Source organism: Leucoraja erinacea, chromosome 21 (genome assembly GCF_028641065.1).
Source record: "Leucoraja erinacea ecotype New England chromosome 21, Leri_hhj_1, whole genome shotgun sequence".
NCBI classification, from domain to species: domain Eukaryota; kingdom Metazoa; phylum Chordata; class Chondrichthyes; order Rajiformes; family Rajidae; genus Leucoraja; species Leucoraja erinaceus.
This window is the reverse complement of record NC_073397.1, coordinates 29,287,244-29,305,472: the sequence shown is the minus strand read 5'-3', so window position 1 is coordinate 29,305,472 and position 18,229 is coordinate 29,287,244. Positions and strand designations below refer to the sequence as shown.

The 18,229-nt window shown below is 38.8% G+C and overlaps 1 protein-coding gene across 2 annotated transcripts in view; it reads left to right on the top strand.

The window, feature by feature from the left end:
- The window catches only part of slc9a8 (solute carrier family 9 member 8), a 42,262-nt gene extending 28,717 nt beyond the window's left edge, over positions 1-13,545 (top strand). For both annotated transcript variants that reach the window (XM_055652492.1, XM_055652491.1), the window contains 5 exons: positions 1,167-1,249; positions 6,199-6,310; positions 7,483-7,703; positions 8,483-8,629; positions 11,501-13,545. In XM_055652492.1, coding sequence (XP_055508467.1) covers positions 1,167-1,249; positions 6,199-6,310; positions 7,483-7,703; positions 8,483-8,629; positions 11,501-11,608 — 671 coding nt within the window. In that variant the 3' untranslated portion in view covers positions 11,609-13,545. The remainder of the gene's footprint in view (positions 1-1,166; positions 1,250-6,198; positions 6,311-7,482; positions 7,704-8,482; positions 8,630-11,500) is intronic.
- Positions 13,546-18,229: the final 4,684 nt, after the last annotated feature.

The following is an 18,229-nucleotide window of genomic DNA, read 5'->3' as shown; positions in this document are numbered from 1 at the left end:
ATACATTAAGGAAATTTACAGAGGCCATTGGAAGAATGTGCATATTTCATACAGACAGATCCCGAGGTCAGAATTAGACATGGGTCTCTGACGCTGTGAGGGAGCAGCTCTGCAGCTGTGCCTCGGTGCTGACCATATTCTGAAATGCTTTGATAAAGTGCAAAATATTTTAGAGAGGGACAGTTTTAAATTAACATCACGGTTTACGTTACTGTGGACAGATCATTTGATGGTCTGGCCACTCTAAATATGGAGACGGTTTAGTAATTTGAAACTGAGAATTCTCAAAACAAGTTTTGTAAAAAGAGAATGAAAACCATATAAAAAATATGCTATAAATAGGATGATGGTTTATGGTACCTGTGCAGAGAATACCTTTGGTAGTAACTATTCCAGTAAACAATTTTCATTTTGCATTTGTGATGTCTAGTTATTTTTTTAATTGGAGATGCAAGGAGCTGCAGATGCTGGTTTACAACAAAAAAAAAGACAAAGTGCTGGAGTAACTCAGCAGGTCAAGCAGCCTAAGTTACTCCAGCACATGGTGTCTTTTATTTAATTGTTGTATTAGAAGTTTCAGACAATTGTGCAAACATTTAAGGCGGACGTTGGAGGGAGAGAAACAAAGATTATCAGAAAGATTCTTGAACTCGAAGTTAAATCACAGGGAAATCTATAGAAGTTATGCTTCTATTCCCTGAGATTGAAAAGGGTACAGATCAAAATTGTCAAGATTATAAGGGGAACTTGTCGATAAATTGGGGAAACTAATTTGTTCAGAATGGAATTCTAGATCTAAACATCATGTCTGGCAATTGTAGTCATGGGTTGCAGGTATAAAGTGAGGAACATTTGCCCATAAGGTGATGTTGTCTTGAAATGTGCTTCCCCAAATAGCACCTGCTATGGGATTGTTCGCTTTAACATTCAAAGAGTTTTTACTGAATAAAAGAATGTCAGGGCAAATTTGAGGAGCAAAATTATGTTTCTTGCCTTCCCCCTGTACTAGTGTTCTTCAGAGGAATTTTGTGCATTCCATCTTAGCTAGTTAGAACTGTCTTTGAGCCAAAGGAAAATTTACAGGTCCTTACCCGGCCTCCAATTTGGTGTATGATCCTTTTTCCGAACCACACTTTAAAACTAACAACTATACTTTATTTTCACAGAAACTTGTGTTTTTGCTTATATTGGGCTGGCAATATTCAGCTTTCCTCACAAGTTTGAGATCTCATTTGTTATTTGGTGCATTGTGAGTATATATTTTTATATTTCCTTTTTGATGAATTATTCTGGAATTTGTATGCACTGTTCTATTCGCTGATGAATTGGTTGACGTGTTACGAGAAGAGAATAGATATGAATGTGGGCTGTGGTAATAGCATTACAAAGGCAGAGTAAGTAAATAAAGCAGACTGAATAATTCAGAGTAAATGAGAATATTTGACAATCTGATCCATTTGTAAAGAGACTTGTTATATCAAATCAACACAAATTAATTGTGACATAAATATTGGAAATTATCCCATGTTTTTAAACTGCTGGTCTGAAAGTTATTTAAACAAATGATCTCAGCTAAATATTCACTAAAAATTCCACCATTTGGCAGAGTTTGTTTTTTGTAAATTAATTGGAGCCTTTAATGTCCTACTTTATGGTGCAAGATTATATTTTCCGCCCGCAGGTGTCTTGGTACATTCTATTTACAATAATTTGCATTATATCAGAATTAGCTTTGTCACTGTCTCCTCTCAAATGTATTTCAAGATTCACATTTGGATTAAATACTTGTTTCACTTATTGCTTTCCAATTAACTTTCCAATGCATTGTTATCTTAATTTATTAACAAAGGACGGCAGATGCTGGTTTATAACTAAGATAGACACAAAGTTCTAGAGTAACGCAGTGGGTCAGGCAGCATGGTCCCACCTCAAAACGTCACCCATCCTTGTTCTCCGGAGATGCTACCTGACCCACTGAGTTACTCTTTGTCTCTATCTTGTTATCTTAATTCTTGGTCACTTTTCCACCCGCACCCCCCTGTTCAAATGCAAAGTGAGAAATTTAATTGGTCGTTAAGATACAATAACATTTAAAACACATTTGGACTGGAACATGGATAGAAAAGTTTTAGAGGGATATGGGCAAACGCGTGCAGGTGAGACTAGCATAGGTGGGGGATCTGGGTCAGCGTAGCGAAATGGGCTGAAGGACCCGTTTCTGCGCTGTTTAACTGTATGACTAATCAAATCATGAGGTTTGTGCACAAGATATAAATAAGCCGATCTCTCCCTTTATTTAATAAAAAAGGATGTTGATTAATCTCGCCAGCCATACTCGTGCCTGTGAGTCAGATGATTGCAATTCAAGTTCTTCAGTGACTCGAACACAAGACTCAGTGATGTCGGTGTAGGAATAGTATGCTATCACATCTGATGTTTTTTAACTGAAACACAAATCAAACCACTGTGTACAGTACAGAACGACAGGCTCTTTATAAGAAAGCAATATTCTGAATTTTCCTGTGTTTTCCATCTAATTTGTTTATTTCATATTAGCAAGCAGTAGGGTGGTGCAGCGGTAGAGCTGTTGCCTTACAGCACCAGTGACCGGGTTTGATCCTTACTACGGGTGCTGTCTGTACGGAGTTTGTACATTCTGCCTGTGACCGTGTGGGTTTTCTCCGGGTAGCTCTGGTTTCCTCCCACACTCCAAAGATGTGCAGGTTTGTCAGTTAATGCGCATCTGTAAATTGTCCTTTGAGTATAACATAGAACTAGTTTGTTGTGCCTCAGACTTCCGTTGTGTGTGGTCAGAGTTGATTTGGATATCTCGTATCCTGCTTTGACGCACGCCCCCATGCAAAGTTAGCACGGAGGATTGCAATAACCAGTGAAAGACACAGTACCAGTCCCTTGCAAGTCCTAAGCCTAAATTCACGTTTGAAGAACAGCATTCAGTTTTGATCACCCTGCTACGGGAAGGATGTAAGCTGGAAAGAGAAGATTTACGAGGATGTTGCCAGGACTTGAGGGTCAAATAGCATACAAAGGAAACTTCTTGATTAGCACAGGTGTCAGGGGTTATGGGGAGAAGGCAGGAGAATGGGGTTAGGAGGGAGAGATAGATCAGCCATAGACTTGATGGGCCAAATGGCCTTATTCTACTCCTATCCCTTATGACCTTGTGACAAATATTTAATGCCTTATGACCTTGTATGCAAAGGCAATATGGTGCAGTGGCATTGAATTACCTCTGAGTGGATACATCTCAAGTTACGAGAGGAAATTATGACGCAGATAATGCCAGCATAAAACTACCACAAATGTGCCTCTTTAATTTTATAGAGTAATGCATTATAATACACATAATGCAAAACACTTAACTTCATAGCTATCATTAAAAAAATAAGCTAAAAAACTCTTGCTGAAAATGTTCTGCTCTGCTTGGACAGTACTTATATTTTGTAATCAATACAATGTGCAAATAATTATATGGTGGAGGCGGTTTAAAGACATGACGTTAATTTACTGCATTAGTGCATTCAGTTATGATGGAAGTTAGAAAGGGCTGATAATTGGCTTTGCACACATTTAGAGCTCAGATTTGAAGAATCATCTGTGATCAAAATAATAAAGGGGGAATGCTTTGCATCATTACTCAAACTGAAAAGTGTAGTCACATAGAAAAATAGGTGCAGCGTTAGACCATTCAGCCCTTCGAGCCAACACTGCCATTCAATATGATCATGGCTAATCATCCAAAATGAGTACCCCGTTCCTGCTTTCCCCCCCTATCCCTTGATTCCTTTAGCCCTAACAACTAAATCTATCTCTCTCTTGAAAACATCCAGTGAATTGGCCTCCACTCCCTTCTGTGGCAGAGAATTCCACAGATTCACAACTCTCTGGGTTTTTCCTCATCTCAGTCCTAAATGGTCTACCCCTTAATCTTAAACTGTGACCCCTGGTTCTGGACTCCCCCAACATTGGGAATCTAGCCTGTCCGATCTTTTAGGAATTTTATATGTCACGATTTATCAGAGAGAGAATTTCTTCACTCAAGGAATCAGTAATCTGACATATCCAATATCACACATGAATGCTGAAAGCATTAGATTGATTCAATAGGCTGTGACAGAGGTGGAGTGTTTTTTTTCTTTCTAGATGTCCAGAGGCAATCATGATGCATCATTAGCATATTATTCATACAACAATGAACTGATCTTTATTGATGTATTCCTGCTTTTAAAACCAGTTCCACTCTCCTTTTGTATGGTCATTGTTAATGATTACCAGCAAATTAGCAGCTTGATCAATTACTTATAAATTTTGTAAATATTGATAATATTTAATTTAATCTAAAAAAGGATATTATCCTAGATAGACACAAAATGCTCGAGTAACTCAGCAGGACTGGCAGCATCTCTGGATAGAAGGAACGGGTGACGTTGCAGGTCAAGACCCTTCAGACTAACCTAGTTTGTGCTTCTGTTTAGTTTCGGCATCCATAAGGAATGAGTTACCTGCTGCACACTGTTTGTTGTGCCTCAGACTTCCGTTGTGTGTGTGGTCAGAGTTAATTTGGTTATCTCATATCCTGCTTTGACGCACGCCACCATGCAAAGTTAGCATGGATTCATGAGAGTTTATTGTCATGTATCCCAGTTAGGACAATGAAATTCTTGCTTTGCTTCAGCACAACAGAATATAGTAGGCATGAATAATAATGAACAGATCAGTGTATCCATATACCATTATATAAATATATACACACATAAATAAATAAACAGATAAAGTGCAAATAAACAGATAATGGGCTATGAATGTTCAGAGTTTTGTATGAGTTGAGTTTAATAGCCTGATGGCTGTGGGGAAGCAGCTATTCCTGAACCTGGATGTTGCAGTCTTCAGGCTCCTGTGTTTTCCATCTGAAGGTAGCGGGGAGATGAGTGTGTGGCCAGGATGTGTGGTTCCTTGATGCTGCTGCCAGCCTTTTTGAGGCAACGACTGCGATCGATTTAATCCATCGATCTATCGGAGGATTGCAATAACCAGTGAAAGACACAGTACCAGTCCCCTGCAAGTCTGAAGCCTAAATTCAAATTTGAAGAACAGCATTCAGTTTTGATCGCCCTGATACGAAAAGGATGTCATTAAGCTGGAAAGAGTGCAGCGAAGATTTACGAGGATGTTGTCAGGACTTGAGGGTAAAATAACATACAAAGCAAACTTCTTGATTAGCACAGGTGTCAGGGGTTATGGGGAGAAGGCAGGAGAATGGGGTTAGGATGCAGAGATAGAGCAGCCATGATTGAATGACAGAACAGACTTGATGAGCCAAATGGCCTAATTCTACTCCTATCCCATGACCTTATAATCTTGTATGCAAAGGCAATAAATATTTGTCACAATAAGTTCAATATGTGAAGTTAATGTATGCATTAATATATTGAAATCACTATTGTTTATATTAATTGAGTTTAAGATAAATAATTCATTAGATTGTTGGTGCACGTACTGGTTATTGGAGAATTGTGTCTTGGGGGGGCACAGTGGCCCAGCCAGTAGAGCTACTGCCTCGTAGCTCCAGCACCCTGGGTTCAGTCCTGGCCTTGCTGTAGAATTTACATATTCCCTCTGTGACCGTGTACTCCCCAGAGCTCGAATTTCCTTCCAAATCCCAGAACTGCATGGGTTGGCAGGTTAATTGGCCTCTAAAAAAATTGCCCTGAGTAAGTGAATGATAAAATCTGGAAAAAGTATTTGGGGTAGTTTACAAGGGGAAATTAATGAGGAAATGGGATTGATGAGATTTCTGTCCTCAGCAACCTGGCTGAGGCCACCTCTTGTATCCTACGAAAAAAAGAACTAAAATGTTAATTACAAATGAAAGGTAATCCTCACAAACAAGTTCAAGTATCTATTTTTTTAATAAAAACTGCATTTAGAATGTCTGTAGTGCCAAAACAAAGCTGCTACTTTTGGTTTGTAATTGATAGGTTAGCGTTAGCACACAACAAAAGCGTTTTACTGTACATCAGCACACGTGACAATAAACAAAACTGAACTGATATATTGGTAGTGCTTGGCACTCTGCTAGAATTGATTTTACAAAGCAATGTAACTTTACATTGCAATTTTCCAACACAATGCTATTTATTATCAATGCCTCCACTAAAAATACATTTTTATTTACAGGTTCTTGTCTTATTTGGCAGAGCATTGAATATATTTCCTCTCTCCTTCCTTCTGAACTTCTTTCGAGATCATAAAATAACTCCTAAAATGATGTTCGTCATGTGGTTTAGTGGTATGTGATTTTCTGAATTTGTGTTCTTTTCAATATATTTTTGATATATTTGAATTAATATTTCAATTTTACAAAACTGAATGTAAATCATTATTATAAAATATGTTCATGTTCATGCTAGTTCTACTGTAGAGTTTAGCATTATCAGGCCACTTGTACCTGCTGTCCCAATTCATAAAGTTGTGGTTCAGCTTCTTTGTTAATGCCTCTTTAGAACTAATGTGAATGAATGATTGATGGTCAGAGTGGACTTGGTGGGCTGAAGGCCCATTTGCTGCTCTATCTCTAAACCTAAGTGGAAAGAATGTGGGAGGAAACCAGAGCACGGGGGGTTGGGAGAATGTACAAACTCCACACAGATGGCACCCGAGGTCAGGATTGAACCTGGGGTGCTGAGGTCAGGATCGAACCTCTCCTGTGCTGAGAGGCAGCAACTCTACAAGCTGCATCAATGTGCCGCCCATGTCTTGAAAGACATTGTATAAATCCAAGAGAGAAATGCAAGAAACTGCAGATGTTGGTTTACAAACAAAAACCTCTGGAGTAACGCAGTGGGCCAGGTTGTGCAGGATAGGTGACATTTCAGGTCGGGACCCTTCTTGAGACTGAGGAGTCTAAATAAGGGTCCCAACCCGAAATGTGACCCGAACCTTTGTTCTCATTCCTGTTCGGTGATGAATGTGATTGCCCTACCCTGTGAAATATAGCCTAACAATTATTTGTGTGAACTTCAGATGACCCACCAATCTTACTGAGTTGTGGACTTCGTGTTAGTAAATGGAAACAAAAGTAAATGGGTTGATCTTTAGTACATTATAATTTTATAACTGTCTAATGTTTTAAAGCAAGTGTTTTTTCAGTAATTATAATTTAGATATTTGTTCAAATCACAGTTCTGTTCTTAATAAGCCTCATTTTGAGTTGGGTTCATAAGTTTATGTTCTAGGAGCAGAAGTAGATCATTCAGTCCATCAAATCTACTTCGCCATTCAATCATGGCTGATCTATATTTCCCTCGCAACCCCATTCTCCTGCCTTCGCCCCATAATCCCTGACATTGATTCTCATTAATTCAGACTAACTCCTTATAAAATTTAAAGAGTGACCATGAATTTTAAGCTTCTTATTCCTTTATGAAATGTCACATTTTAATTTACTTTTTTTATTATTAGGTCTTCGAGGTGCCATTCCTTACGCCTTGAGTCTACATTTGGAGATGGAGCCAATAGCGAAACGTCAGCTGATTGGAACAACCACAATAATTATTGTGCTTTTCACAATTCTGGTCTTGGGTGGCGGAACGATGCCTCTGACCAGGCTGATGGATGTTGAGGATCCCAAAACCCGTCGAAGGAATAAGAAAGATATCACGCTCAGTAAAACTGAGAAAATGGTATTTGAGTTGGCTTATTCCTCTTTGTATGCTTTGGTGCTTATTGTCTTAATATAGGAATCATGTTGTAGACATTAGACTGGACAGCTGAAGACAGCACAAAGTTGAATAGAATACCAAGGTAACAGCAATACAATGTGACCTGTAAGCTTGAGTGCTTGGCTTGTAACTGAGGTGGAATCCAGAATTTCACTTGTACATAGGGAGGCACAGTGGTGCAGCGGTAGAGTTGCTGCCTTACAGTGCCAGAGATCTGGGTTTAAACCTGACCTCTGGTGCTGTCTGTCCGGGTCCTCCCTTTTTGTCACACATTCCAAAGACGTGCAGGTTTGTAAGTTAATTGGCTTATGTAAATTGTTGTTGTCTCTGTATAGAACTGGTGCGTGGGTAATCACTGGTCATCACTGGCTCGATGGGCCGAAGGCCTGTGTCAGCGTTGTATCTTTTAAGCCAAACTTAACTAAAGTCTTGACTCCCTCTCTCCTGACTGTCAGTATAAAAGAGGGTCTTGACCTGAAACCTCACCCATTCCTTCTCCCCAGAGATGCTGCCTGTCCTGCTAAGTTATGTGTTTATCTTAACTAAACTACTGTGTGCAAAGTGCTATTTTTTGATTATGTTTTCAGAATGATGTGGCTTTATTACATATATTTAATATGAACTGAAACTTGGAAGTGAAATCTGAGTGCCATTTTCCTATATGTAATAGCTGGCGTGACTGGCAGTTCTGTTCAGTTTTTTGTGACGTAGTAGTAATTCCAACTGTGGTTGTTTTGCAGGGCAACACTGTTGAATCTGAGCATTTATCAGAATTAACAGAAGAGGAGTATGAAGCACATTTCATCAAACGGCAAGATCTTAAAGGCTTCATGTGGTTGGATGCTAAATATTTGAACCCTTTCTTTACTCGACGACTTACTCCTGAGGTTAGCCAATTTTCTTCGAGTTGAAGTAAATCTTTTTGTACATGAGATGTAGAATCTGACCACAATTATCTTTGCCGTCACTACCTAGATTGAATGCAAAGTCACCTCCAAGAGCTTGAAATCATATTATCTTTAACAACTGGAGCTCGTTAAATCAATGAAAATCTTGAGTGCTTCTATCATTTTAATAATTAAGTTACAATTCACTACTTGTATCATTTTGGCAGCTTATAATTTAAGCATGTTGAGTTAATCTCCTGTCGGTAACTCTGTGAAAATGGATACATTTACTGATTAATGAGGAATTTTCGATTAATCAAAGCATTCCTCGTATGTTTCCAACACATTTATGAAATTATCCTGATATTTGTAAATCACCCAGATTCTCGCCTCCAGGGAGCTTTTGTCATTTCTGGACATTCCAAAGCAATTAACAATTGATAAAGTATTTTTTTCCAAAAGGTTCACCAAGTACTTGTAACCAATGAGTAATCTGAAGATGATTTTGATTGAAGATTAGACATGAGTCCGGGTGCCAGGCACAATGCCCACGTTCTTCTTAAACTGTGCTGTGAATTTTTTGCTGTCTAACTTTACTAGACCAAGCAATGTTTTAATTTAGACACAAAATGCTGGAGTAACTCAGCATCAAAGATATAAAGATCTGCTTTATCATCTTTGGGCAGCATCTCTGGAGAGAAGGAATGGGTGACGTTTCAGTTCGAGACCCTTCTTCAGACTGACAGTCAGGGGAGGGGGAGTCTAGAAATATGGGAGGGTAAGGTGTGAAAACAACAGATCAAAGCAGATGGTAAGGAAATGTAGAATGGCTCATTGTCAGCTGAGGGGAAGATGAAAACGAGGCATACAATCAGTAACATTTTGTCAGGAGTACAGTAGAACTAGTTCAACAACTAGGATGGGGGAGGGACCGAGAGAGGGAAAACAAGGGCTACTTGAAGTTAGAGAAATCAATATTCATACTGCCGGGTTGTGGGCTTGTGCAGAATGTCGTGAAGTTTGGGTGATTTTAATTGCTTCCCCTTGTGATATCACTTTATATTGAAAAGTAATCTTGTTAGGAAGCTTAATTGATCATACGATACGATAGAACTTTATTTATACCAGGAGGGAAATTGATCAAACAGGGCTGACAACAAGGCTGGTACAGTTCGAGGCTTGTATAAATTATTAACGACCATTCACTTATTCTTCCATTTAATGCCCCAATATTGTTAATGGGTGTGGTGGTCAGGAACATCCATGGTCATGGCACACACTCAATGCTCCATTGTCAGGCTCAGAGCTTTGAGAAAGGGCCTGCAAATCTTCTCTGCGAATCTCGTGAACCTTCACCCAATTAAAACTGAAATAAAGTCAGTCTTGTGTGTTGCAATCAGAGCCCAATTCCACTTTAATTTACCAAGCATATCTTAATTGACTTAATTGTGAACTTTTCTTGTTTATGCCCCAACCTTAACTTTGAACAACCAATTATCTTTTTTTTTCTGAAGATGGGTTTTGACCTGAAAAGTCACCCATTCCTTCTCTCCAGAGATACTGCCTGCATTTTGTGCTCCAGCATTTTGTGTCCATCTTCAGTGTATACCAGCATGTGCAGTTCCTACACATCTATTTTTTTAATGTTGAACTCTGAGAATCTGTGCCTTACAAAGTTGAACAGGGCAAATCAGCAACATTTATAATAAATATCCACAATCTGTAAGGGGTTAGTTAATGTAAATGTTAATGCTTTTTCATAGATTTGATAAAACATGTTTAAGTTGAGACGCCAAGTATCTTGCTTTCAGTTCAATATTATTTGAAGGTAATCATCATCTTAACGTTTGTTTCCTATGACAACACATCTACAGCTCTTAGATTTATTTATTTTTCTGTAATACTAAATGGAATTGCAGCATCAATGAAAGACAAAAGCCATATTTGTGACCATGTATCATTTGGAAGAGAATCCTATTTAAACATTTTAAATGCATTAATAAGTTTATTTTAATTAGCTTCTATAAGATGTTGCTGCACCTGCAGTAATTCAGTTTAGAGATACAGCGCGGAAACAGGCCCTTCGGCCCATCAAGTCCGCACCGACCAGTGATTCCCGCACATTAACACTATCCTACACACACTAGGAATATTTTCCTATTTTACCAAAACCAATTACCTACAAATCTGTACCTCTTTGCAGTGTGGGAGGAAAAAGGAGATACAGGAGAAAATGTTTAATGGATAATGTTTTAACATTTATACCAAGCCAATTAACCTACAAACCTGTACGTCTTTGGAGTGTAGGAGGAAACTGACATCTCGGAGTAAACCCATGCGGTCAAGGGGAGTGCATGCAAACTCCATACAGACAGCACCCGTAGTCGGGATCGAACCTGCGTCTCTGGCGCTGTAAAGGCTGGGATGTAGCACCTCTACTGCTGCAACACCACATCATTTAATCTTTAATGAAGGGAATGTTCTCCAGTTTTGTATCTTTCAGTTATCACAAAAATTTGAGCTCCACAATCCATTTGATTAATTACAAGGTAAAGTTGATACAATCAACTACCAAGAAAATATTGTACGGAATAATTTGACATCTTTTCATTTTGAGTTCATTTGAGTACAAAAGCAAAAGTAAAATATTTAGTTTTTTTTTTATAATGTCACGGTACGATCAATAAAATAAAAATGCATTTTCACGTCATTATTTCATAAATTTGCCACAAAAAATAAAAAAATTAAATGTTGGCAAGTTATTTTAAAATATTAATAGCAACAACTTGCAGGTTGATTGTGGTAATAATTAAGACTCATTTGCAAATGTACATGTATTTTCGCATTTGTAATTTTTCCTATTGATTCCAGGACCTACATCATGGGAGAATACAGATGAAAACATTGACCAACAAATGGTACGAGGAAGTGCGTCAAGGTCCATCGGGTTCTGAAGATGATGAGCAAGAGCTTCTCTAGCAGTTGGATTGCTGCAGAAGTTGCAACACAGCCTTTAAGTTTCATGATGATTCAGGACGAGGGGAAGCACCAGTTAGACTCAGTCCATGGCACTGAATTCTGAGCTGCTTAAAGTGATCCTTGCACCATTTGTAGGGTATTCTAATTTTTAAAACAAAAATTCAGAAGATAAGATCAGTGTGCTGAGTTCTTGCAATATTTTGCGTGGTCAATTTTGAAGGTGGAGAATTAAACCTCACTGAAGGAATATCTTTTTTTTTAATTGGATAACACTGAATGTATCACTCTAGGTTAAGCACTTTACTTTCTTGTAAAGAAGATCACAGTTTTATATCTATCCACTTTCCCTAAGGATTCTGACAATCGAGAGATTCGCACTCGCCATTGAACGTTTGTGTAGCTACTGAAAAGGAAGCTCTGCCCTCGAGTTTCCTGTCTCTGAATGTTAGATATTGTGCTTGTTTACCTACAGTGGTAATTTGACATGAAGCAGAAGTCTAAGTAAGCTTTTCACGGGGCTCAAAGTTATCCAAGGCTGTGCTGGTTTGTCGACACGTCAGATTCTCCATAAAACCTTCTCTTGTATATCGGAAGAATCAAACAATAAATTCTAATTCCATATTAATTTTGGTTTGAAATTTGGGCAAATTTTAGAATCATGGGTATGTAATCATTTTCTGATCTATGTTCTCGTGACTTTCAGAATCTAATTTGAAGTGGAATGACAAATGCACTTAAAATGAATTAAGTTTGAAAGTGATTTCATTTTAAATTAAGAGTACTTTCAAAACTGTCATTGCAGATGTAAGTGTACTAATTGCTTATACAATTTCCAGCCTGCAAATTTCTTTGAGCAAACAACCATCAACATATTTTGCCTCTATTTGTTTTAGTTTGAGAATAATCCAACCTTTGTGCCTTTAATGGAACATAGCAACACCTTGGCTAAATGATAAACATACACGGCATGATAAATGATGGTGTATTTCTAGAATGACCTATTGATTGATTCAGTGTGAGTGGTGCCATGGGCAACATGTTCGTTTTTTAAATGTTTGCTAATTCAGCTAATGTGTGTTTGTTCCAGTCTAAAATATTACATTAAGGATACAAAATTGCTTCCTAATAAATGACGTTAGCGTAATCTGAAGTCTGAAAGGGTCTTGACCCGAAACTTCACCTATCCATTTTTTCCCAGATATGCTGCCTGACCTGCTGAGTTACTCCGGCATTCTATGTGTAAACCAGCATCTGCAGTTCCTTCCTACACATTAGTATAAAAGATACACCTTTTCTTATGGATTCTAAGCTGGGCATAAATATTTATGAACAGAACTAGTTTCTGACCTTAAGTTTACAAGCAAATAAATTTACTTGCATCTGTCCTTTTTAAGTGCACCTTAAATGGATGGTTGGTAATGGAAACTAAACCTTGCATTCCACTCAAAATAAGCATGACCATAAATGGTGCCACTGAGAACCATAAGTATATTCATAAATATTAATATTTTTTCAATATAATTGATTTTTTTTAAGCTGGCAGTCTTCAAATATTCACAGGTATCAGGTGGAAATATGTGATATTTTAAGCATTTTATTATCTTTATCTTCTGACAGTTCTAAGATCCTGTTCATAAAAAAATTCTCATATTCTCATTGGTTTCTGAATTCTTTATTGGATGATTTTCCAACTTTCAAACTTTTGTATAAATTTTGCTGGAATTTTGATCTAACCGGCTAATGAAGGGGCCATACAATTGTCATTATTTAAACATATGAATACATTTTTAGAGCAGGTTTCCAAAAGGGTTAATTTATAGAAGCATGCTGAAAACTGAACACTAAACAGCACTGGAAACTGTTTACCATTGTTTTTATTAACATTGCACTGTGATTGTAGAATGTGTTCAAAATAAATATCGAGCGTGGTTCATTGTTACTACATTTTACACTAAAATTATTCTGTGCCATGTTATAAAGAGAAATCCTGTCATTTCCTCCAAATGACAGGGAACAAATGTAAAATCTAGAGAACTTAGTTAATTTATGACTTGTTTTGTTTTAAACAAATCTTGAAAGAAAATGTGAAAAATAACAGCATACTTTCACTGAGGGGCAGCACAGTGGAGCTGCTGCCTTACAGCGCCAGAGACTGGGTTTGATCCTGACTACGGGTGATGTGTGTAGGGAGAGAGGTACATTCTCCCTGTGACCACGTGGGTTTCCTCTAGGTGCTCCGGTTTCCTCCCACATCCCAAAGGCGTGCAGATTAATTGGCTTCTGCAAGTGTAGGATAGAACTTGTGTACAGGTGATTGCCTGTCACAGTCGCAGGAAGAACATGCAAAGTCCCCACAGGCAGCGCCCAAGGTCAGAATTGAACCCAGGTCTCTGGTGCTCTGGGGTGGCAGCTCTACAAACTGCGCCCCACGGTGCCACGTATAATCCTGTGATGATCAAATGAAATTGGCAAATGTTTGGAATTTGCAGCAGATCATTTGGTGTTATCACAAGGATGTTTGGGCACATAATGCATTGGTGTGTTTTTTGACCCGTTTGCAGTATTTTCCTGGGGTGATGTTACTAAGCAGTGTTTCTTGGTTTGAATATGAAGGGACATATTTTTTTCCAAATCACTCATAAGGTTTAGTTCCAGAAGTATTGTAATCACATTAATATTTACGATTCACAAAAGTTCCAGAACTTTTGCAGTTGTTGGAGATGTCCAGCAGAAGAGGGATCTATTGTATATTTGGCTTTTCAATGGACTTTTACCTTTCTTTTTAGTTTAGAGATACTGTGCGGAAATGGGCCCTTTGGCTCACCGAGTCCAAGCCGACCAATGATCGTCGCACATTAACATTGCTCTATGCACACGAGGGACAATTTTTACATCCTGCCAAGCGAATTAACCCGTAGATCTTTGGAGTGTGGGAGGAAACCCACGTGTGTCACTGCGTGAATGTACAAACTCTGTACAGACGGCACCCGTAGTCGGGATCGAAACCTGGTGCTGCTGCAAGCGCTGTGAGGCAGCAACTCTACCGCTGATATGGGGAGAAAGCAGGGACGGGGTACTGATTTTAGATGATCAGCCATGATCATATTGAATGGCAGTGCTGGTTCGAAAGGCCGGATGGCCTACTCCTGCACCTATTTTTCTATGTTTATGTTGCGCCACCCTGTGAACAAGTCACTTTGTTTCCTCATATCTCAGTTTATATTATAGTAAGTTGACATATTGATATAAGGGTTAGTATTTTTGAGAAGAATAAACATCCTTAGATGTAAAGAAAATCGATAAGTTAGTGAATAATTATAGCTAAATTATTAATTAACTTTCAGGTATTTAATCTTTGTTGATACGTCAAACTATTTTGCTGATCAAAAGAGAAGCTGTCACCTTGCTCATTTATTTGTGTAGTTCAGAGTTCCAGAGAGGGGTGGATTTGCAGAGTAAAGTTCCTGAACGTTGTTTTGAACTACAGCCTATGTAATTAGTCAAGCACACTGCATATTGGTTATAAGTGATATGAGCAGAATTAGACCATCCGGCCCATCAAGTCTACTCCCCCATTCATTCATGGCTGATCCATCTCTCCCTCCTAACCCCATTCTACTGCTTTCCCCCATAAGCCCTGACTGCATTTGGATTGCATTCTTTATTACAGTCTAGCAAGGTAATGGTGATTTTGTACTCCTGGGTTGCTAAAGTGGAGAAATTGCACCTTCTCTCCAGCGCTTCCCGTTGGTGAAAGAATGGGTTGACTGGGCTTGTATTCACTGGAATTTAGAAGGATGAGAGGGTCCCTTATAGAAACATATAAAATTCTTAGAGGATTGGACAGGGTAGATGCAGGAAAAATGTTCCTGATGTTGGGGGAGTCCAGAACCAGGGGTCACAGTTTAAGCATAAGGGGTAGGCCATTTAGGACTGAGATGAGGAAAACCTTTTTCACCGCCATTCAATATGATCATGGCTGATCATCCAAAATCAGTGCCTCGTTCTGGCTTTTTCCCCATATCCCTTGATTCCCTTAGCTCTGAGAGCTAAATCTAACTCTCTCTTGAAAACATCCAATGGATTGGCCTCCACTGCCTTCTGTGGCAGAGAATTCCAGAGAGTTGTGAATCTGTGGAATTCTCTGCCACAGAAGGCAGTGGAGGCCATTGGATGTTTTCAAGAGAGAGTTAGATTTAGTTCTTGGAGCTCAGGGAATCAAGGGGTATGGGGGAAAAAGCCAGAACGGGGCACTGATTTTGGATGATCAGCCATGATCATATTGAATGACGGTGCTGGCTCGAAGGGCTGAATGGCCTACTCTTGCACCTATTTTCTATGTTTCCATGATATTTTGTTGGTGGTAAATCTTGTTGCTTTCCTGCCAGCAGGTGGCAGTACAGAGACAGTATTACTGTATTTTCCACTGTAAATGATGAAGCATTGTTAGCAACTTATTCAACAACCTGACTCTTGTGTGAAGTGATGAAAGTGACAATTTGTTATTGAAGACTCCCAACATTAAAGACATGAAAGCCTTGAAGGATATGTTCCGAAAATCAACAGTCAACAAGATAACCGGTCCGACTGAACATAGAGGATTACTTTAACACTGAATAATTATTAGTCAATCAAGATCTTTGGTTCCGGATCTCAGTTGAGAAAGAATTTCCCCTTCAGCGACCTATCTGTGACTAATGATAGCAATATACCCAAATCTGTGAATAAAAGCATGTTCCTGTAATTTACTCTGAGCAAATAGATGAAAGTGCAGTTTACACAGCAATCAACCTGTGGGAAATGAAACATTTCTTCTCACGATTCATTTCTAGAATTTATTTCAAAATGAGACTTCTATTTACATAAATTACTATGTTATCTATTTGATCCTATTAATATTGCCCTCAATCCTTACCATGTATTAGAAACGTGACTGCTGATTTATTTCTCAGTTCTATCTTGCATTCATCTTTATTATGAATTAGACAATGACGTGTTACTGTGTTTCAGTTGATACCTCAAAGTATATGCGAGCATTGACCTACTACTGTACCATTATAAACTTACAAAACAGCAGAGAAAATTACAAGATAAATTCCCAATTTTCATCTTTCTTAAATTCCAATTACTCAAATCCAAATGTTATGATTTTTTAAAATATTAATTATATAATTTAAATTTTTTGTATCAACATTGCTGCACAGCAGTCAAGCCAAAACCAACTGTAAAGTTGTAATTTATTCATTAAAATCATTACAATGACATATTTACATGACAAGGGGCAGCCTAACATCATTAAATAGTTCTTACATTGTCAAACTGATCCATTACAGGAATTGGACAAAATGCTGGAGTAACTCAGCGGGTCAGGCAGCATCTCTGGAGAGAAGGAATGGGTGACATTTCGGGTCGAGACCTTTCTTCAGATTCATCTTTCCTACACATTACAGGAATTATCTGTTCATTATTGGTAACTATTCCAAAGTGGTTTTTTCAGGTACATTTAATAGTGATATCTGAATAAATAACAAAAATAATTTAGTGTATGTAATGATACGAGCAGGTTGTTGAGGATTCAGATAAAGAACGGACATTTCAAGGTTACAAACAATGGCAGAAGACACTAATGGGCCTGACCCACTGGCACATTTTTAGGCAACTAGATTGCCGCCACATGTTCGCCGGTGGTTGCCGGGAGTCGTCTCCTCAGTCGCGCAAAAAGTCGTAGCGTCTTTCTGGTCGCTGCTAAATTTTCAACATGTTGAAAAATGTTCGTCGACAGTAGGTTTGATGCCAATGAGCATAGCTTGACTTCTTCTGACGTAGGTGCTGTTGTAGGTTGTCGCCAGGATGATATAGGTTGTCGCCGTTTTTCGGCGACCTACTACGACTATGACAGTTGCCGGCAGTTGCCTAAAAAATAGCCAAGTGTGACAAGCCCATTAGGGCTGGAGCAACTCAGCGACTCAGGCAACATCTTTGGATAACATGGATAGGTTACCTGTCCATATTCTCTAACAATGCTGCCTGACCCATTGAGCTGCTCCAGCACTTTGTGTCTTCTTTTGTAAACTAGCATCTGCAGTTCTTTGCTTTTACAAACAACTTGCTTTTACGGAGTCTTCACTGATATGGGCAATGGCTGGGGCCAACAAGTCACATAACCTTTCATCCATTGGGGACGCTTGCTGGTCTAATGAACTCCAGGGTCCTAGTAATGGAATTCACCTTGGACTGGGATCTCACCCCTGGGGCACAAAGGTGGATGGGCGAGGAGAGGGACATCGGTCCTCTGGACAATCCAGACATCCAAGGAGGCAATGGCTGGAGGTCCTGCAGCCAACTGGGGCTTGCTTGGATTGGGCACCGCAGATAAGACCCTGGAGCATGGACTGGATTTTTAAAATGCCACCTCTTACATCAGTCTCTGACTATTTCTGTACACTTTACTCATTGGGGATTGTGTTTATGCATGGCAATACCTTACTGAACCGTATGCCAAAAAATAATTTCAATGTGTATGCACATGTGACAATAAATGATCATTGACCATGGCATGCACATGTATACTCAATAAGCTCCTCGTTTCTTAATCTACAAACAACTGTCCACTGTGTCTTT